Genomic DNA, 23437 nt, shown 5'->3' on the forward strand with positions numbered 1-23437 from the left:
ATTCCGTGTCATGAATTCGGAAACATAAAGGAAGGAACGCATCAGAATACGCTTGCACTGAAAACCAGCCGCGAAAGTATCCAAAGCGCGCTCTGGATTCACTTCGGACAACACGCGCAGGGTAACAGCTTCATGGGGCCATAAATGCATATAACGGGGAGCCCAAAGACGACTGCCGCCACTGGAGTGGAACGCAGAGACGTATATTTACAGCGTGCACACCTCCCCTTCCCGTTGCCAAACGCAATAAATATAGATCATCGCATTTCGGGCCGTTTTGCAACTCTCGGAAGAAACGACTCACTCTAGGCCATAAGGACATGGGAGACCCATCCTCCTCCTCTTCCTGTTCTTCATTTTCCGCCCACTTCCATCGGGAGTCCATCCAAGAGCTAATCGCCGCCGCCGCCGCCGGGTGCCCTTGGAAAAAAGGAAGAGATGAGAAGGAAAGACGGAGATTCCGGGGACGGCTGACGAACAAGGCCGGATCTCTTCGCCAACGAAGCGCATCCTCACTCAAGACGTCGTCCAGTTAAAATTAGAGAAAGTCTCGCGGAACATCGCTCCATCCGACTGGAGCACCCAACGAAAGCTGGAGTGCAGGGATAAGGATAACTGGAGTGGCTGGCGAGAGATACGTAATTTGAATGCGAGGAGGCGGGATTGCAATGCCAATTTTGCACGTGGTTCACGCTAGTCCCATCAAGAGGAAATGGCGGGAGAAGGGTGCCACTAAATTTCTAACCCAGAGGTGTGATCGCACGAAATCATGAAGGCAATGTGATCAAGAACGAAACGAGAACAAACGACGAATGGCTTTTTTCATTTTGGCATTTGAAACCTTACTTATTCTGATTTAATCCCAAGTTTAGGTTCGTAATTTATGAAATTTGATAATATAATTTATTTTTCCCAGATAATTACATCCGATTGGAACATTCTTTTTTACAATTTAAAGCTCAAAATTAAGTTTACTGTCTTGGCGTGATAATAATTTGAAATCAGTAAAAAGGAAAATATACAATAGCAATGCAGGAAGTTATATGTATGATTATACAGCGCTGAAATGATCAAATACGTTAGTCTATCTAATAATTATTTTATGAAATTTTGCAATGATAAAGATTATTTGGTAGGTTAAGGACGTTTGGTCCATCTTCGTGAAGCGGAAACTGTACATGATTTTTGAAAAGTTGTGGACCATAAATGTGATTCATTCAGAGAGTTGGGTTCAGCTCTAGTGGGAACATTAGGCAATTTTGTTCTCTTGGGATAGAAGTCAATATTTGATATTAAATTTATAAACGAACGAATAAATATGGCACTTTTCATGAGATGCAGTGGTTACGCGAGAAGCATGGCTGATGTTAATTGAAAGAAAATTTGCGCGAGGGAGCCAAGTGACAAGTACTTGGCGCGGATTAAGAAGAACCAAAGGAAAAAGAGCCAGTGGGAAGTAACGAAATGGCACGGGACAGCGAGAAATGCTTTTAGTATCTAGTAGTTTTAGTATCTTAACAAAGTATAGGATTACATTACTATGACTGAATTACGCTCGCTGAGTTGACAGTGGTAGTTTCCACGACAATGGACGGTACAGATAGGTACAGGTAGGTCTGTCAAGAGCTCTTGATAAATAAGTGAAAACATTGAAACCGGTTGAGGAAATCAGAAAGTGTGGAAAATGTTTACAGCAGTTTGTATTATTACACACTAGAGGTAGGCCAACCTAGGCGGCCTTTAGATGCGAAACTAAGGTCAACAAGGCAAAATACATATCAACGAGGATAAAAATATGCATGGTCTGTGTAATCAGTAATAAATTCAACGCGAGATATTGAACCATAATATTAGTGTTTCATGACGCTTGTGTCCACTTTCTACATGATGTTACTAATTTTTCCCCATAGTACTTTCCTCTAGTCTTTAGGATGAACGTTAATGGCGCTATCTAGCAACCCATCTGCACCCTCCTATGTCCCCATTAGGAAAACGCATTCAATGCCACTAATTATTTGGAAAAGTGTCTCATTCGAAAGACATGATTACACACTACATTGAAAGATATGATAGGTACTCCATAGGAATCTGTACTAGCACATGCGAAAATATAGCTTACTTAACCTAACGTCCAGCACACTACATTTCATACGATAGAGTTTTCACCGAACGTAGATACACACATTTCTAACAAAATCCACCTGGTGAACTTATGTGACCTGTATTGTAGGCCAAACTCTCTGGAAGAAACTTTAAACGCTCGAAGAAAGCGATGTATTGTCTCACACTCTGAAAAATAACTTAAGCAATCAAAGGGAGGAGAAAATATTAAGTATAATAGTATTTTTAGAGTATATTTACAATTCATCAAAAATGCTTCCACAGTATTATGTTAACATACCTACACGACACAAGATAATGCGTATAGCGTTGTGTACTTGAAAAACTAGGTTGTATAATTGGGTATTTGTAGTAACTGTAAGCAACGAAAGAGAGGAATCTTTTTCACCCCTTTAATAATCTCACACTTAATGCTAATTATGGTGTATTCTGCTGAAATAAAGTAATTATAGTTCCCCTCATTAAGATTTCCATACGCATAAAATGAGATGTAACCAACAGTACTAGCAAAAGATTTTTAAAAATCATAGGCACACTCACATAAGCCACTCATAGGCGCACATCACCTTCCACACTGCCAAAAAACCAGAGGGTTACGGTATGTGGCTGAAAATTTTCAAGAATAGACAAGTTCCATAGGGCTCTAAGGAAAAAGTTTACTTATTGAGACATGCAAGTGTGTAACTGGTGGTTTGACTGGTGATAAGCATGGGGTTTTGAACCATCTTTTACATCCAGCTTGGGGTTGGCTGGCAGGTACTATGAGAATATGAACTCACACAATGACAACAAAAATAGTTAGATCTTAGATTCATTACCAGCGACGGCCATCTATAGTGCAGGCAGCATTCGTAAAACAGCTATTCTTTCTTCGCACGTGTAATGTCAAACTCCCGAGGGCATCCATTACATTACTTAAGATATTATGCACTCTAACCAATGCGCATTGCCAAAAATGCGCCAGGAATGATGGAAGCATCATAAACGCCAAAGTTTTGGTGCAGCTGGCATGAGAAACGCATTGCCTGACTATAAAAGAGTCGCAGTAATGTTGCCAAGAGGCAAGGTGAGCGGAATCCCGGAAGGTCGGAAACAAACCCAAGAAAATCAACCGCTAACAGGGAATTCAAATTTTCTCGGTCACCTTCAATTTTAAACCATCCCTGTTCTTTACAACAAGCCAATAGAAAACCGCCAAACACCAGTGTTCTGGCCAAAATTTTCACGACATATCATCCGGGTGACATGGCATTAAATGTGAGATTTAAATGACAAGTACCTCTATTGTTTTCAAGTATTAAACTGTAAAAAACGAAGTCATTGAAGCGTCAGCTAACAAATTCTCACCAAGTTGCCATCCTGACAAAACATTTGTTTCGCCAGCAAAAAAGCTAAATCCTAAATTAATTAATATTATTATCTCGAAAACCTTGAAATATCGAAACCGAGGTTGGTGATAAATTTCTAGCGTGGGCTTCGCGAACAAAATTTCCTTTTGCCCTTTATCGTAGTTGTATAATGTTAATCCGGAAACGTTTAACAGTATTTTTATTACGTAAACCAACGAAAATGTTTGCGTATGTTAAATTGGAAAGTAAAGAATATCGATAACAAATTCCTATCGGAAATTTAGTTAATCTGGTGCTAATTTTAAAATATTTTCCACAATATTCATCTCATATCGAGAAAAACATCTAAATGGATCTTCATAATCAATTAGCAGCTCCAGGAATGTCTATTTTCCACGATTTTTAACAATAAAACATATTTTACCGGTAATAGGATACATACCAAACTGGCGTTAATGGTAACAGACGGCCAGTTAAGTGAACATAGCCATAAAAAGTAAGTGACAAAGCCCGAGGAACGTTTTCTAAATACAAGTCTACTGAGTTTCTATGTTTTAGACATTCAAATGCAAAAACAAAGCAACGAAACATTCAATGTAACGTACACATAAAATCCGACGCAAAACACATGCGATGGCTATGGATAGAACAATAACAATCATTCCGCAAGTATTGAAGAGAGAAAGAAATATTCAGCTATTTTTAATCTTATATCGATGTCAACTATATTGCGGTCAAAGCCAGAAGTAATGTTTTATTTTTTACAAAAAAAATCCTTTCATAGCGACAACGTCAAAATAACAATGTATAAAATTGTAAACACGATAAACTATAAAATGAAAATATTGAATAAAATAAAATAACTTTGTTTTATTTTATTCAATAATGAAGCAATTCCACAAAATAACGCCTGAGACCGTGTCTTATATAAAATGAAAGTTGAAGTTAGAAATAATAATATGAACAATATAAGATGAAGTTAGAAATAATATCTATGTAATAATGAAGTTAATACGACGTAGATTCTTGAGTTTTTTTGCAACTTCGAAGCAGAGATTCGCTCATACTGTTATATTAAGGAGTAAGTACTCTCGAGGTTCGTAACCAATGTGGAGAGTCCGGCGAAACAAATGTTCACTCGCACGGCAGTCGGAGCTATGGCTCCGCAGCACTCAATGCAATCGGATCTTCCCTCCCACTCCAAACATCTCTTTGCTCCCCACGCCTCCCACATCACCCAACCAGCTGCAAAAAACGTCAGCGACAGCCGCCCTGAGCCGCAAGCCAATTATACCGCGCCCCTTCCCCATCTAATATGCTTCCCCACCAAATATTTGGATAAAATTTTCTTGTTACCTTAAGATAATAAAATCAAATTTCATAAAATTTAAAATATTGAAAATTGAAGGAGCGATATTCAATTTTAAAAATTGTTCGCGTCACATTATTTACTTATTTCCAGCAACCCCGTAAACAATACATAAAGGCCTTTACAACGGAGGTTTAATAAAACACAACAGAAAAATCCATGCCCTGGATAGCGACTACCAACCCAGGCGGAATTCGAACCCACGACCAATGGTGAGGCAGACGAGGATTATACCTCACCGCCGCCGAGGCCGGCAAACGGTATCCTAGGGCCCTCTAAGCAATAAACATTTCCCTCCGTGTTGTAGACTCCTTGTACCCTAGCCAAAGAAGGTTTTTAGGATTTGATTCCAGGTTTTGGCTCCCACGAAAGACTAATAGTATGCAGCCTATAACTCACTCACAACGTGATATTAGTACGTTGACGTACAAATTTTAGATCCAAAACATGAATGAATGGCTGTTTATACCAACAAACATTTGTATTTTGAGTTCTGAAATTTACATAACACACAGATACAGAATTATAAATAAGTGAAAAGGAATTATCAATTGAAATTATGAAAGACCATTATCAAAATAAACTGTGCTTGCAGCAAGCGAAACCATTTTCTCTGGAGATATTCATTTGCAGACTGGGTATTCAATATATAGAACATAAATAGGAGATTGTGATGAGGGTTCCCGTGGCAACGATGCCCTCCGTGCCTGCACCATGCCACCTGGGCACCACTTTCCCCCTCCCCCACTCTCTCTACGCTACATCGGCGCGGGGACCTGGAACTGTGCCATTGGTATCCAGTCCCACGCGCGGCGGAAAATCTACAAGCCAAATTCGAAATTCGGATATTTATACGGAGATCCGTTTCACGGGGTTCAAGAGCAGAGAGCGTCTACCTAATTTCTTCCCATCAATCTTGCCACTTGGTGAATGGATATCGTGTCGGAAGCAGTGCGTCGGATAGGGCTGGGAAACGGAAGGGGGCAAAAAAATCAACATTGAATAAGAGTCCGTTCGAAGGAAAACTGTACTTTTTTTCATTGCAACGGCGAAACGGACGCGAGCACATGGAGGGACATATTACAGACAGCATGCGGAATCGAAACCGTCCATGGAACGGGGGAAGCAGGGATTTTCCCAGAATGCACACCCGCACCAGACCATGAGCCCGATTCGCGTCGCCAAATGCTCATGTTTATGAAATGGAACCCAGTCCAATGTTTCAACGAAGTAAATTTTACATTCCTAACCTGCACTGGGCGAAACACATAACAGTAGTTATGACCACACTGTTATCTTTTAGTAACATTCAACAAATAAATAAAACTAATGTATTATAAGTAAATGAGTCAATGCACCCATTACGTATGTAATCAGGCCCACTGCTTAGAATCGTCATCAGTTGAAGTGATAACTACGGCGTGTTTTTAAAGTAAGTACCGTTTTGACATAAAAAAACAACAAGTACATTTTTTCCAAAAATAATAAATTCTCAAGGCCATACTTTACTCTACTTTTCTACAAAAATCCCATTACTTTTGAGGCATTTATCGTATCTTGGGACCAGCTTTTGTATGCCATCGTCAAAGAAGCTTGCCGCCTGATTAGACAACCAGTGCTTCACATTCATCACCAAATCAGTGAAGTGTACGGTGAAAACATTATGAGCGATGGAATGGTGCGGAAATGGGTTAGGGCCTTTAAAGATGGCCGCACAAACATTCATGACGAGGAACGAAGTGGGAGACCTTCAGTCATTACCGATGAACTGATTCAAAAAGTAACTGTAAATGAAAAAAGAGAACAGACGATTCACGATTTCGTCCTTAGCTGAAAAGTTTCCTGCTGTCTCAAGAAGTGTTCTTTACGAAATAGTCTCCGAATGTTTAAATTATCGGAAATTGTGTCCACGCTGGGTGCCAAAAATGACGAAGTGAAAACGACCGTGAAGCAGCGGTTGTCTAATCAGGCGGCAAGCTTCTTTGACGATGGCATACAAAAGCTGGTCCCAAGATACGATAAATGCCTCAAAAGTAATGGAATTTTTGTAGAAAAGTAGAGTAAAGTATGGCCTTTCAAGTGAATTTATTATTTTTGAAAAAAATTTACTTGTTGTTTTTTTATGTCAAAACGGTACTTACTTTAAAAACACGCCTCGTAGATCATGATTTCTACGCTCCAGACTTACGTCCGACGCATCTGTTAAAGACCATTCTGTAAAGGAAACTGAAAGGCAATGTTATCACAGCAATAGAATAGCTATAACTCCTGGTATAATTCCTGTTTCATTATATAAAGCTGAGGTGTTCAAACGTTTCCAAATAAATGAAGACACAAGGCAGAATACGAACAAATTATGAGGAAATATTTTACTTTTCAAAAGATGTTGCCTCATCAAAAGGAGACTAAGGAAAATACTATTTCTTGAATAATAAATTGTAAAAAAAAACAGGAAAAACCATTAAAAATGGGCCCTTTTAAAAAAATCAGCCTCTTGTTAACAGTTTCGATCACATAGGAATGTATATACTGTATCCATGATATCTGTAAATAATACCCCAGTTACTCCCACCATTTTTATGGAGTGAAGAAGTCCTGGTGACGAAAATAATCAAAGGTCAGGATTTGAAAGCTAGCTCCGTATTTTATACTGTAAAAAGTAGGTATTTCTTTCCATGAGTCACATAATTACTTTTAACTGAGGAAAAATTTGGGTTATAAAAGAAGTTTATGAGCTAAATGACCGCTAAATCACTCAGTTATATCATTATGGCTGATTTCATCAACTGAAAAGACGTGGAAAGCATAACCGCTGATTTTCATAATTAATGTGGTATCTACCGAGCTATAGAGAGGCTAAAACTGCTAAACTAGCATTAGTTGTTATTCAGTCATAAAGTCTCACAAATTGTCATTTTAGGCAAATAAGCAGCAAACACGTTATCTGTAAATAATACCCCAGTTAATCCCATTATTTCATGGAGTGTAGGAGCCTCGGTGACGAAAATAATCAAAGGTCAGGATTTGAATAAGATTTTCTTGCTTTTAATGGCGCATTTGTTCCGAACTTTTATTTGATATTGACGCAATCCTTAATACACGCATATAGGATAAATATAATGCTTGGCCAATCATAGATAGCATAACCTAACTAATTTATTCTTTCTGCATAGAGAACCATTTTCTCTAACCAAAGTTAACATTAATTTGGTTTGATTTAAAAATTTTAAAGTTTGATTCCAGAAAAAAACGCAATTGATTACACATAACTTCAGCACTGAGAAATTATTCATATTTCTGATTCCCAGGATTCCTACTAAGAGTTTAATAGAATTTGCACACAGGAAGAATAAATGATCAAAGAATTCGGAATTAAATGAACGTTAATTTAATTATTACTGAATATCATGGTAAACACCCACATGCAAAACATTTCACTTTGATATCAAGAATTCTCTTCCTTTGAAATGATTAACTATGCGAATTACCCTGTTACTGATATTCTGGCGACCCGGATATAAGGTCATCTAAAAGGGTTTTCTGAAGCATGGATCTTCAACAAATCAGTAACAAGGGAAATTTGCATAATTTATCGCCTCTACTATGTAAAATTTTCAACTAATCAACCCGGAAACGGCAGTTTCTATAAATGTTTTTCGATGAAAAGCTGCGCAACATAATTATTGCTCTAGTGCAATATCTATCCGCAAAAATTTGATACTAAATACGCATGGAATCAAAGAATATCCATGGAAACTGTCATATTCACATTATGAGGAAAAATGGAAAAGCGTGATTTGTTCGATGTATTTTGGGATTGGCCAACATGAACTTGAATAATCCGAAGCTGTAATTGCTTAATCCTCTGTTGATTACTTTAAGCCACAAATTTGGCCAAAACATTTACTATGGTGAACTACATGGAACTAATAGAATTTCTCAAGGTAGTATAACATTTTCGCATTATCCAAGTTCATAAATGTACGTATAAACTATTCGTCGTAGCTGTCTTTAATTATATGAACTAGATAAACTAGCCAGTTTTTGTACTTGGCACACATGTGGTTTTTTATGTTGTTACCCTCGTTGCTGCATGCCTTTTGCCTTATAATATGCATTTAGATGTCAGTTGTATCGTATTCATAGCCTAATGAATGCACCAATATCGAAAATTTTATCATGTTCCTTACTATTTGTGTCACTAAACACAGAATTATTCAAATTTTTAGGGGATAAACATGAAAGGTGTACAGAGGTGAATCATCATAGTAAGCTACATACATATTTAATACTGAAGGTATAGTACTTAAGTTACATGTGAATGGTTTTTTACTCCTAACAACATAACTGGGACCATATTGCATTGTAAGTGGCTTCCAAAGACATGATGAGATGGTCAGCCGGCAAAATACATATCCATGGAGTATTCGTACAAAATGTAGTTTTGTTGCTTTGGGCAATTTCGCAATAAAGGAAAACCAAACCAAAATTACTCTGCAATATATTTTTTTCGTTTCTATCATTCATGTGGGGAAGTGGATAAAATTATAGAATGCTGATTGAAGGTTCCCGGGTTGACATCTAGTGTGAAGTCTACGGAGACCCTATCTCGATGCAAATTCCTCGAAGTTCGAGGGAAAAGGTACCTTCATCCTGGATGCGCGAAATCCACCCTCCTGAGGCTTATGACGGGGCGAACTTTACCCTCACCTACCAAAACGCCTTCGGGCAGGATTAATGAGTCACCGATCATCAATATATAAATGTTTCAATGTTTTAAACCATAATTGCGAACAATGCAGACAGTGGCAGAACTATTACGCCATCGGTTCAATTGGAAGCAATCTCAAAAGAAGTAACATTGAACTGCTCAGGCCTGACTCTCCACCAACGAGAAAACTGGTAAAACATGTTCCGCATGACATGACTCCGACATTAATGACTTCCAGTTATTAGTCACAAAAAAACGCCTTTTGGCGAAAAATAACTCGAAGAGCATTGTACACACTTTTAGCCGCATTGACCTTAAAACATAATGAGGATTGCATTTTCAATGGAAACGAATTTAGAAGTGAGGTTTAAAATAAACCTATAGAGTAATGACGGTTCTTTTCTCCGAAATATCCTTCAGAGGAACGGGTTTGTGACTCTAATGCTATACTAACTCGCTGGTCCCGTTACTTCCCCACATATTCCCTTGAAAAAACCGTACCTCGCAATATTTCCCGTCTCACTCCACTTAAAGTAGATATATCGTCATTTTTATGCATAACGCAGAATTAGCATGAAGGAATGAATACGTTTTACGAGGAAAGGAAACAAAAACAGATTAACGGCCGTGGTAAAAAATGTTTTTGCAAACACACTGAGATGGGAATTTTTTCCCTTACTTCCCTACGTTCACTCAAATGCCACTCAACTTCAGAAAAACAAGAGCACCTACGCTATTTAATAACACTGAAAATAGTTTCCATTAGGGTTTTTAGCTACATTATGGATACAGAGATACATATTGCTCAAAGAATAGTCGGCAAATGTCTCATTGCGGAGAGTGCATGCAGTGCATCAAGGAATGAATTTCTACCCAAGGTACAAAAATGCAATAAACATGAGTGTTCTCCGCCCTGCTTCATTGAACGTATAGGGGACCTTGAATGTGTCAGGATAAGCAGAGAAGTCGTCAGTATTCGGAAGGAAGTGGTATCCTATAAGAGAGTTTTGCGCAATAATTTCAGGGGCAGATATAGTTGGCAATAAGTGGGTTCAAGAGGAATGTGAAGTGGATGCCCTTGTAAGTGACGCATACGAGCAGAAGATCCTTCGTTATTAAGTCAATATGAAGAGAGTGGATAGGAATTGAGTAAGGGAAAATAAGTTTCAGTGACTTGTAGCCGAGAAAGGAGACGATGGCAAAGGATATTGCCAAACATAATAATCTTTCAAGATATGGGTATAAATTGCTGTTGTAGTGATATAAAAACTATATGAGTCTCCTACAGATACCGATATTTGCCAGCTAGAGGTATTTCGACAAGGAATATACCTTTATTCCTTACTCTAAAAGAAGCAGGAATAAATTGATAAACTTATTGTCGCTTCTTTGAGAGAATAGCATTTCTTCTTTTCATCATCTAATTAGCAAACTCATCCCAAAGACTTCTCGGGTCATGTGCCTTAACTTGTACTTAAGTATACAAAATTAACATTTGCTCAAGACGATTTGCTTGCCTTATTACCTATGATAAAATCAATTTCATGTACTTGACCGTTTAGTTAGCAAAAACTATTCCTAAAGACACTGGTTCCAAGCACCATGGGCTAGCAGTAGGCAAGATTAACATTCAGGTAGACAAATCGACTGATCGTACCAATTATTTAGTGCATTATAAAGGAACATGAACCGAGAACCGGTGTCTTTCGGGTGCTATAATTGGTAATTGAACGATCAATGCAAATAACAATCTTACATTGTGGACACGATTAAAATTCAGGCAAACAAACCGAGGTACCATATGGTTTTTTATTTCGCTTGTCAGATAATAGATAGAATACAGTTGATACTATCGCAGGCAAGATTAACATCAGGGAATCGCTTCAGGAAATTGTTAATTTAGCTCATGAGAGTGCTTCAATATCAGCCGGAAGCGAGACCCGGTGCCTGGAAGCGGGGTCTTTGCGATCCTTTTCCCTCTAATTAGGCGATGCGAGCTAAATAAATAAAAAAAACAGATCCGAACTAATTAAATGACGTTCATGTTATCGAAGACTAGATTATAATTCATGCAAATATATAGTATATATATATTTGGCATAGTTAAAAATGAATCAAGAACCGAGAACCAGTGCCTGGGACATGGGTCTTTCGTATGCTAATATTGCTAATTAGATAATTAATTGACTAAAAATTATGTTACTGTAGGCAAGAGTAACCACGTTAGAATTAAGGCAAAGAAATCACGTTAATCAATAGTTAATTTAACGCATAAAAAGGAAACAAATCGACTTAAGAAATTGTTGATTTAGCGCATTTAAGTGCCTAAAAAGGACCAGTAACCGAGAAGCGATGACTGTCACCGGTGCCTTTGGGATGATTTTTACTCCAGTCATATATTGCGAGGAAAATTAATGAAAAAAATTGATGAGTACTTATGAAATTACACTGATTTTTTAGAGAAACATTAGATTCACGCCAAAAAAAAATGGCTAGATCAATACAGAGTAATTGAGTGCCAAAAAAGGAATAGCAACCGAGAACCTGTGCTATGCTTGTAACCAATGTCTATAGGATGATTTCTTGCTAATTGGATGATCAATTTAATTGAATTGATGTTGAAGTAGGCAAGATGCACATTCAGGCAACCAAGTAGTCTTAAGCACTTGTTAATTTAGCGCATAAAAATGCTTCTGAGGAACAGTAACCGAGAAGCGGTGCCTGGAATCTCATACAAGCTCATTAATTGCAAATATAACAATGATTAAGCCTAGAATAGAGTTATGACCACAAAATTAAAGACAATTGAAAATACTCCTCTTGAGTAAGCAGCCTTAAACGAAAAGAAAAATAAGAGTTCTTCATTCTTATCGCCATTATTAAGAAGAAAAGAATGGATGTCGAGCAAAATAAAGACAAACGAGACAAGAAGTCATTGACGTTTGAGGCGTAGCTTTGTGTAAGCGATTCATTTTTCTCAAGAAGTCATGCTAGAAATTATGGTCACAAAAATACTAATCTATATTCTGCACCCGCTCGTCACTACATAAGCAAACAGAAAAATATATGTTGAAAGAATACAAGGGAAAATATTCTGCGGTTAAACCTTAAATGATTCGGTAAAAAATTCCATTTATGAACACATGGTTCAAAAGTTGCTACGGACTTTTTTAAATCAATTTGCTCATTCAAATTTGAGGTGATGTAATAATTTCTCACTCAATCCACAGATGCGTTTCCTGTGTAATTTTCCAGCTAGTATGACCGTTATTATAACGCTCAGTCTCATACACATACTAAAATTCTTCTCTCTCATATTACCGACTGATATCCTAGCAACCCTCACTAATTCCCTCATGTATGGTGAACATGAAATCATTGAAGTAATTAAGATCTTGATATGTGTAATTATTTACATTCTGTTTATTATGAGATTACTATGTAAAATACCTGAATACATTTCTCTCATTTAAGCCATAAATTACACTTCATTACTCAACATTTTGGACGTAAAGATACCTCGTAACGGGAATAATAAACTGTTCGTAACATAACGCCTAAGTCATTCACAACACTTAATTTCGCAATTTCTTTTAAATGCCCTTCAAAAAAAGACAATAAAACATTAATAAATACGAGTTTTTTACAACTTAAATGAATTCAAAACTACATAAAAGTGATAAAAACTAGTCATTGTTCAATTAAATAGTAACATGAACAGTAGTTAATGCTCAGGTGGAATGAAATTTATAATTTAATACGCATTAATATTTAATCAGGGTTCAAATAACACAATAAATTGACGTAAAGGGAAATTTTAGGGAGTATATATTGTTTAAAGCTATCCTACACGTTGAATAAGGCATTTTGTTCCTTTTAGTCTAATTTAGACGTAATTTTTTCCGTATGCACCTATTGTGACTCAATGTTTACCGATTCGAACCCTTTCCTGAATAGATGTGACATTATTTTGACTCCCTGGCTTTATCATTTATCAAATCCCCATTTTGTTCTTTTACGACCAATCACTGTAGCAACCCTTCTCTATCGCCCCTCTCCCCTTCTTCTTTTCTCTCTCCGCCACAGACCCTGGCCGGGCGCCCAAGGGAATCGTCTGGTGCGAGAAGGAGCTGCAAAGCCTCGACGCAGAAGCAGCCTCACACAAAGGTCAGTACATACCACAAAATATCCACCACCAAACATAAAGTTACCCCATTTCCACTGTTAATGATTTTTAAATCACCATCATTGAAAATTACTGACAAATGTCAATCTTAACCCCTTGGTGTTATATAAATGTTTTTAATCCTCTAAAGTGTTGGTAAAATGATGAGGTTACGCATTTCGAAATCCATTTACAAAAATTCGTTACATGCCCAAAACGACTATTTACTAACATTCCAAACCCTTAAGAAGAAAATAAAATTTTCGAAACTTCGAAAGAGAATTAAATATTTATGATGGTTACTCAAACACTTAAGAGACATTAAGAAACGCATTGAAAAGTTATCTTATAATTTGTATGTTATTCAGAACTTATTCGCGGAGTTGTTTTTTTCAATATTCACTGGAAATAGTTAATATGGCAAAACAACATTTTCCGAGTCAGCAAGTAACTTGATAATTTTTATACCATCCCCCTAGATTTAAGATTTTACAAAATTTTGTATGCCTGGCTCTTAAAAAGGTCTCCATTAAAATATTTACTGAATCGGAAAGGATAAATTTTTTAATTGCTCTGGTATTTTATTTACCAACACAACCTTTAGGTTTTAATTGAATATTTTTGTAGTAATTGTATGACTACATTAGGCAGAAACAATACATAGCAGTAGTTGTTTCCCATTCAATGTGTAATTAATGTTCACTCCCCATAAATGTTTCTCTTCGTCGATGGTGTACTGCATAGTTGTTTTTGTGCTTGAATTATTATATGTTTTGTGGTATTTCAACAGTTTCGTTATTGATGTAACTGCATGTTAGCTTGAAATAGGTGCACTGTGGTGATTGTAAAATTCACGATCCAGTCAGGTTAAACGCAGCAAACTCGATGAGCAGGTTCGGGTGAATGTCATGAAAATTTTGTACTAATTGATGTTTAACTGTTAACTGACAGACTTTTTAGATTTATCACGGGAGTTACAATAAACCACGAAATAATTACCAATAAATAAAAATAAAAAATTAAAAGAGAGACGTTTCAAATTTATTCTGACGACATTTGATATCCCAAAAAAGATATAAATTTGGTGTATAAAATGCAGGTACAATATGCATACACCTATCGGCAACTTTTTGGTGTATTTTATTATTAACTTGAATAACAGATTCTATAAATTAAGATACAAGCTTGAACTGGTCGTAAGTAAAAAAATTACACTGGAGTATGGCGTGATATATTTTCCTACAATCGACAACCGATCAAAATTACTATTTATTTCAACTGTGTCCTTAGTAATAATCTATGAGTACTATTCAAGAGTTTAAAGAAGAAATGGAAAGTCGAAAACTCAGGATAGTATCCAGGCACCCCGATGAATAAGAAGAGCATATAATTACTTTTATTTCATCTACATCTACATAATACCCTGCGAGCCACCTCTAGGGTGTTTGGGAGTGGGTGACCAATCACCAACATGCAGCATGCAAGAGGACCCCTACAAGCACACCGCACAGTCAAAGAAATATAGTGCACGCTAGCAAAATATACATGCTTATTCATTAAAAGAACTTGCTAATGGTTAGTAATTCCTAGAGCAAATACATGCAAGGTTAGAACTATGGAAAAAAACATGCAATGAGTCATCCTTGCGAGTGACGCTATTAATTCTATTAATTTTGACACCGTTGCTATCCTTAATGGTACGAGGGAAGAATGGCATTTTAAATCTCTCTGTTTTGCAGTCTATTTCTTTTGTTTTCTTCTCATGACCGCGTCTACCATAGTACGACGGTAAACGAAAAATTAAATTAAATTTAAATAAGATTGAATGCCAACCTTGGAGGAAGGCCACCATCGCCAAGAACCAATTAAATTTTGCATGAGTTGTATTTGTCCATCCACGACGCTGTGATCATTTCACGCTACGCATATATACAAAATATTTGTTGGCCTAAAATACAGATTCGCATACTTTCGATGAAAATGCGACAAAAGAGTCACAGTCATTTTTACGCAAATGAAGATTTCACTTCCATCCGCAAAAAGATCGCCGAGGATCTTGGTCGCGGTAAGTGATGGGTCCCGTTCCCTAAGGTTTCTTTAGGCATTGCTATCTCCTCGGGTGAGAGGTGGCGCTTAAGCGCTCTCCCGGTGCGACAGGCGCCTTTGTGTACACTCTAATTTCCGTCGCAAAACCTCTCTCTCTCTCTCTCCACACTCCCTTCCGCCGTCATCGGCAACTTCAATTCTCCCACCCTCTCAATCCATCCCTTTTCTCGCGCACACATTAACCCACGTGGGTGGGTTTCCCATGAGATGGTGGAATCCTCCTTCCAGTGCCAGCTCCTCCCAAAGCCCTCCTCCATTCCTCCCTCTCCCGGCCGCCAATCAAATGAACATTCCCAGAAACGCACCAACCAACCCCAAGCCGAGACTGCAGCCAACATCCCTTATCCTCGTGCCTTCGCGAGGCACTCCCGGGCGATTCCTTAATCCTACTTCGCTCCGCAGCCTTCATCCCGCCGCCTTACCTCCTTGTTCCTCCTTCTCAAGGATTAATAAGAAAGAGGGGCGAGTGGAGGATGGCACATGACGTCGCTCAGATATTCCGGTGTCGCCATCCGTAAGTGGAGAGAGAGAGGGAGGGGAAGCCGAGGAATTTTTCTTGCGGACTCTCCCGCAAATAACAGGGAAAGGGAGTCGCGCGAAGCGCTCCAATGACGTGGGTTGGTAAATTAAGGTGAATTCCACGACAAGATGATAAAAAATGGCGGGAGAAATAGCGGAAATAGTGCGACACGAGAAGGGGCCGTAGGAGCAATAAGTAGAACGAGTTACCTCCTGCCTTGTTGCGGCGAATCCTGCTCCGGGAAGAATTCAATATATTTCCAATTACTTCCGTGCACGGATCACGGTGTCTGCACGGGGTAACGAAATGAAGCCTGGAGGACGCCGTAGAATAAAAACGAAAAGCAGACCGCTCCGATGGAGGAAGTCGCAATTTCAGACCCTCGAGTTCACAGTCACCATGGTTACGTAACGCTATGAATTAGGTTATCCCACAAAAAAACTAAGATGCAGCAATTGTAACTGCTGATTAATTACGTTTTGGGCTTTGGAGGGTATAAATTAAGCCCCGAACGGTCTCCTAACATGCTACAGAAAACAAACTTGGAGAAAAATACCGAAAAATAAAAGCGATTTCATTTTACTTCGATATCATTTTTATCTGAAAGGCATATAGGCATGAAATTATTTTTCCAAATTATATATTTCACATGATCATGTTATTTTCTCATGCAATTTAAGCTACGAAAAATTTTTCCAAGAAATTTCACCAGGTAAATCGACCATAAATTTGGTCAAAACCAGGTTTTAAACAATTGATTGCATGTAATGGAGTCGTTATGAAAAATAGTTACATGATATAAGATATACGATGAAACTTAAATACTAGCACCATATCTACGTCCCTGAACAAAGAAACGGGAAAAAATGTATAAACGAAAAAATGACCGTGTAATTGCAAAACCCGGAGGTGAGAAATTTTCTACAAGTAATGAGTTATGTAAGTTCATCGGTAAAAGTATTTGCAATCGCTCACGCGACTAAGAGAAATGCTGGTGAAATTAAAAGAATGAAGTGAATACCCCGAAAACGACGAGAACACGGCATTCACTTAAGGGCAGAACGCAGTTATAACAAATAAGCCAACATGAGAGACTAGAATTTGCATTTAAGGGAGATTAATGCGATAAAGAGCGAGAAAAGGGTCGACTGTACCATCAATCTTCTCCGATTAGAGTCTTGAAGGAGGACAAAAACAAACGAAAGAAAAACAAGATGGCCCTCTCGGAAGATAACTCCTTGGTTTCTTAATCCGAGTGAAGAGAGTGGAGCAGCGGAGGAAACTCCCCATTGAATGGGAAATGTGTCACAGTGGAGAGAAGAACGCTTCGCACAGCCCTCTCTTGTCTCCTGAAAGCAGCCACTCATCAAAAAGAGACGACCGGATGGTGGCTAGCTTGTGAATTCACTCCACCATTATCATTCCTTTCTTGTCAACCTCCATCATTTTAGAGACGCGAAGACTTCAGCGCCCTCAGCCACCCACAATGCAGGTCTAATCAGAGGACATTCATCAATCAAGCGGTTAGGTTCTCACGTCAACAAGGGTCCTTCATAAACACAGTAATCAACACTATGTCGCGTCAACTCAAGTCAGTTTATGTTTTAATGACTGAGGGCTCTGAACGTTCCTGGGATTCCTGTAAAAATCTACACGAAAACAGAGAGGAATATTAATTACTTTTAGTATTTTAATTGTTCGCCGCCTAAATTACACAAGGACGAAGATCTGAGAGCAAATGTCAACGAGGACTAATTCCGGTCCTTGCGCAAGGGGCGAAGATTGACAGAGGAACAACTCAGGCAACGCGATCGCACCTGTCTACAACTATCCATGCGCGGGAAGATGGCTTACTAATACGTGTATACGCTATTTCTTACGATATACTCTTTCTTATTAATCACATACGATAGAATATCTATACATGATGCTTATGTCTACAGAAAACCGAATTTCCACTAAACTTAAAACTCGCAAATAATCAGAAAAGGAGATGTAATTGGATTTTATAGAGCCCATGGATAAACATTTTATTTTCCAACTTTTTTTCCATTATTTTAACCCGAGGTTTCTATTTTTCTCTCAGAATTTGCCAACTTTTTGTCCAATATTATAACCCGAGGTTTCAATTTTCCTCTCAGCATTTGGCTACAGCAGCACCACCTAAACTGTTCTGTTTATGTTTTTTTCTGAGAGAACGCCAACAATATAACCCTTGAAAAGATAAGTAACCATTGGGTTGGTGCGTTTCCCATTTGCCCCTTCTTTTTACAGAAGACAAAAGAAACACTAGCAGCGGTGCCCGGCTAAATGAAGTACAAAATACGAAGCTTCTACTTCAATAAGCGGGCAGAGGAATCAAGGCTACATTCAACTTCAAAGGGAATTCCTCAATTGCTGCGGGTCATAGGTTTTTTATTTTAAATTATAATTAGAAAAATAGAGCGTGAATATATAAAATGACCATAACGAATGTAGAGGGATGAGGGAAACGATCATGACGTCATTGAAGCGTCTCATTTTACCCATATTTCATTCACTGGTCCTTTCTATTTGTTAGCCCGCCCCACGAAAAAGAGTTCACGGTACACACATTCGTAAGAGCTCATATAAATGAACAATTTCGACGCTAAGGAACCATAATCGTGAGAGTGAGTGAGCCACGTTAGTAAAGATTCCATTTTCCGTCCATGTTCTTTCACGCTGGTGTGGTAGGAGTCGGTTTGCAAACGCCGTGTAACCACAAAGAAAAACATATTTATTTAAATCCTAAGTGATTTAAGAAAAATGTAAGAGTCGAGTGTAGTAGCCCAAAATGTTTTATTTCCTAATTCGATAGGGAATTCCACTCGAACGTTAGCATTTAGAACATATTCTTAAATTAATAATATTCTCTTGACATTCGACAACAACGTCAGAAAATCACTCCATAATTGTACTCCGTAATCTTACAGTTGAGAGTGCCCTCTTAGGAGATGAGTGCATTTTAATGTCAAATTAAGAATATGTATTTTTAATTAAGAAATTTCAGGTCGCGAACGCTAAATGGTGTTTGTTCTGACTCACTCAGATGATAAGATCCTCGAAAATTGATAACCACCAATATGCATGTCAGCGTTAAGAATATTCACCTCTTAATTTTAAAAAATCTTTTCCTTTGGTGCTAAACTCACAAAAACCACAAAATTTCCATCGCTAGAAAGAATGGCGTTGCAGAAAATAAAGACAGCGAAACTTTAGTCACAACCGCAAAATTCAAAGCGATCTTGAGAGAAAAAGTAGTCACGCAAAAGCCACTGTTCTTGTATAAGGCCTGATTTATTCTAAAATTAAATCGCTAAAGCGTCTAAAATGAAGCAGATGAATGCCTATGCATCCTTAATACACCATCATAGGGATATCCTGCTATGACGGTAGCGTATTAGGTATTTTGTGCCAAAAGAAACAGCAAGTAGTAGCTTTAAAATTACGGCTTCGATAACAAGGTCACTATTCAAATGAGGTCCGCTCAAAATACTCACGAATCGTATGAAAATAAGATTAAGGGAATTAAGGACCTTGGTAGACGAGTGAACAGGAAGCCTTCGGAACCCGCCAAAAGATAATCTTACGTCCTCTTCCTAGGGATATTGATTGGCCCTACCGAATGATCCATTTACGATTTCCCTTCTTTCGCATAAAAGATCAAAGGAGACCTCCTTTCCGCGAAGAAAAGACGATAACAAAACAGAAGGTTATCCATTTGTTTTTTATAGCTATCAAATATTTGATTGTGCCTTTTGATTAGCAGCTGAGGAAAAAATATGTTAGAGCTTTTATAACAATCTGAGAAGAACACTCCACATAATCGGCCGTATTCAGAGATTTTATGAGACTTCTCGAGGGTTTTACATTTTTTCACACGCACACTTTGATTGTTTGCCGTAAAAAGAAACTTAAACGCTAATCGTTTTAAATAAAAATGGCAACTCTCCGCTTTTCACCTGAATGATTGACCTGCTTCCTTTTGAGACGATGTATTCATATGTTTAAATGACGAACCTGTACAGCACAGAGGTCTACTTAGTGGCCCAATAAGCTCAAGGTCCGTGCTCTCCTTTGAGTATTTTTGTCCTATCAGTCACCACGAACCACACATTCACACACAGTATTTCTAGAAGCTGGGCATTGCCCGAAATTCCAAGTCTTCCAAGCATTTTTTATTTCGCCAGAGAAAATAATTTTTTACTCGTTAATTACAGTGAGCTACTAATTGGCACTGGTTTGGGACGTTTAAAGATAAGGATAAATTTTAAACTTTTCAATGCGCTGAGTGAAATAAACAAAAATCGGATGGTAGAAAAATATAATATTTCATGATAGAGATTAGTTTTCCACACTCCACCCTTTCTTAGTTTTAAATAATCTCCCGCGAAATGGTTATACTACTACAGCCACACTTTCCTATTAACTACATGGATATAAAAGGACCAAAAAGTTGAAAGAAAACTGACAAAATTGAAATAAGATCTGATGCTTTCCCGGTGTGTGCTGGTAATGAAGGCTGTCCGGGTGATCTACCGGGTAATCCCCTCCATGGCTGCCGACGTTTCGAGGCACGAGTCCTCAGGGCTGAGAGATTCTTGTGCCACGACATTCAGCCCTGAGCATAGAGTACAAATCGTACCTCGAAACGTCGGGAGCCATCGAGGAGATTACCCGATGGAGCACCCGAGAAGCCTTCACTTCTGATGCAATTGAGTTTTCCAAAGGTGATTGTTAAGGGGAAAAAGTAAAATAATACCTAAACTAAAATTCGGATTATATTCTAAAACAGATGGAATGCTACAACATTCGACTACCCCAGGGAAATATTACCTCGCAACTTGCCGATAAAGGACCGTTCTTTATGCCCCTGTACTTCCGCAAGGAATAAATTGTGCCAAGGGAATACCAAATGCGACAGCTGAAGTGATTTGAATTAGCAACTTGCCAGAAAGGAGATATCGGTTCTGCTGCTGTTTAATGCATTGACACCACAGTAAACTGCAGAGTCGATTCCATATTTCTCAGCGATTTCACCGATATTACCGCTGAAAATAATATTCTTCGAGATTTTCCTAGTCATACTGATTTCCTTGAGTTCTAGAAACCCTGACACATCTAAGACTTAATAACGGTTGAGCTTAACCCTCATATTCCACCTGAATGAAGAGAGCGAAAGGCTTCATATATTTTTTTCAAGCTCTAAGACCCTAAAGCCCACGCAGAAGGACATTATTAGCACCTCGAGAGGAGAAAGTATTCCCGACGGCAGAGGAAAATATTGACCACTCGTGAGTTGGCAGATGAAATGAGAGGTAAGGAGGGCCGAGGGAGTAGAACTTCATAATTAGCGTACGTGATTTCCAGGTAGTTCGGACCCCGGAGAGAATGGAATGCGAGAGGGTGGAGGCGAGAGGAGAGGGTGAAGAACCAATGGGAGACAGACGCAGACGCTTGACACACCCCTCTCTTTCTCTAAGGGTAGTCTGTCCCTTGTGACCACGGCTCCTCTCCTCTTAGTTCCACTAATGAGACGACGAGAAATGAAATTCCCACCCCCGCCGGTGACCTTAGGTCATTCCCCGCCCACGAATACTGGAGTCACGCGTTCGAGTCATCACTGCGTGGGATTTTTACCACTCTCGTCAAATAATGTTTATAGGCAAGAGTAAATCAATGACGTTCCGGTAATTGTAAATCCAATCACATGATTCTAGGGACATATGATACAACGCTAGCATATGAGAACGAGAAACGTATCCCAAAAATAATTTATATTCCGTAATATCTTCAGACTTCCCAATAGACAATCTAAGAAAATTATCTGGTGACGTAACAACTTGAAGCAACTTAACGGGAAGAAGGAGTTGAAGAAATCCTCTCCATATTCGCCGCAACTTAAAACGATCTAAAACCGCTTCGCGAGGCAATTAGCGGGAAAAATTCCAATTCATTTTAATTTTGGCAATTAGCAAGGAAGATAGTGGATAGACAATAGTGTCTATGGATTATTCTACCATACATCTAAAGTCCCTAGAGTCTACTTCATAATCACCTTGCAGTCATGAGTACTACATTTATAATTCACTAATTACCCCAGGAAACACAACCCAAAACAAATGACTTGCTGTAAGTTAGAATTTATCAACAAATTTTTGTTGAAACTCGGGTCACAATAAATTTTCTTACCTAGTCAAATTCGCAGTTATTATTTCTTTCCATCCTATTTATAGCCTTGGAATTGTACCCCTTTTAGAGATACGACCAGAATGAGGCCAATTTTTGTAACAAGATGAATGGAAGACATTGAGGATAATTTGAAATTTTAAAGACAAAAATGAGAGACAAATCGTTAGTGGACTCAACAAAATCTAAGAGAAGAAGGCAAAATACCTTGGGAAACCTATAAATCAATCTCGAGATAGAAGTATTTATATCGATCGATTTGATTAGGATTAGCCAGCAGACAGACAGGTGAGAACAAAAAGTTCACATGAAATATCTCACGACCAGAAAATGACAGTAGCGTTCGGAGCAAAATGCAAAAGTAAGTTTATGCAACCATTCAGATTTTAAGTTAAGCTACTTTTGCCAATAAACTAAACTCATCTAGCCAATTGGCAACATTATTAGTAGCGATGGCTAGTAAAAATACATGAATTATCCATTAATAATGTTTCTTGACAGCCCTGTGCTACATAAGTACCATTGCCTTCGTAAAAAGTTAATCTAAAAAATACGTAGAAGATGAGCAAAAAAGGAGACTTTTTGAAGGAAAACAAAAAGTAAAGGGCCATGAGATGGCATCCACGTGCTGCACAGCAAGAAAGAGTCAAGTAATGTGACATAATATATCCATAATTCAAGAAAATAGGCGTGGCCACCAGGAATGGTTCGGCTCTGAAGAAAATTGCTAGCCGTGTTTTTGTACGGGGGCCGACGTAATAAAAGTCCAAGAGTCCTCAAACTTGGAAAAAAAAACTTGGAAACTTTTGTGGCGTCATCACGAGCTCCAAATAGGTAGCAAAACTCTCCCATCCTTCTGGAAATTTCATCAAACGCCCTCTAATCT

At 38.2% G+C, this 23437-nt stretch overlaps 1 protein-coding gene across 2 annotated transcripts in view; it reads left to right on the plus strand.

Moving 5' to 3' along the window:
• Positions 1 to 23437, plus strand: part of LOC124159521 (sodium-dependent proline transporter-like) — a 242252-nt gene that overhangs the window by 69484 nt on the left and 149331 nt on the right. Inside the window, exon 2 of one of the 2 annotated variants that reach the window (XM_046535385.1) lies at positions 13637 to 13717. The exons of the other annotated variant lie outside the window; for it this stretch is intronic. Within the exon in view, the coding sequence (XP_046391341.1) occupies positions 13637 to 13717 (81 nt within the window). The remainder of the gene's footprint in view (positions 1 to 13636; positions 13718 to 23437) is intronic. 2 annotated transcript variants of the gene reach the window in all.

Source organism: Ischnura elegans, chromosome 5 (genome assembly GCF_921293095.1).
Source record: "Ischnura elegans chromosome 5, ioIscEleg1.1, whole genome shotgun sequence".
Classification (NCBI taxonomy): domain Eukaryota; kingdom Metazoa; phylum Arthropoda; class Insecta; order Odonata; family Coenagrionidae; genus Ischnura; species Ischnura elegans.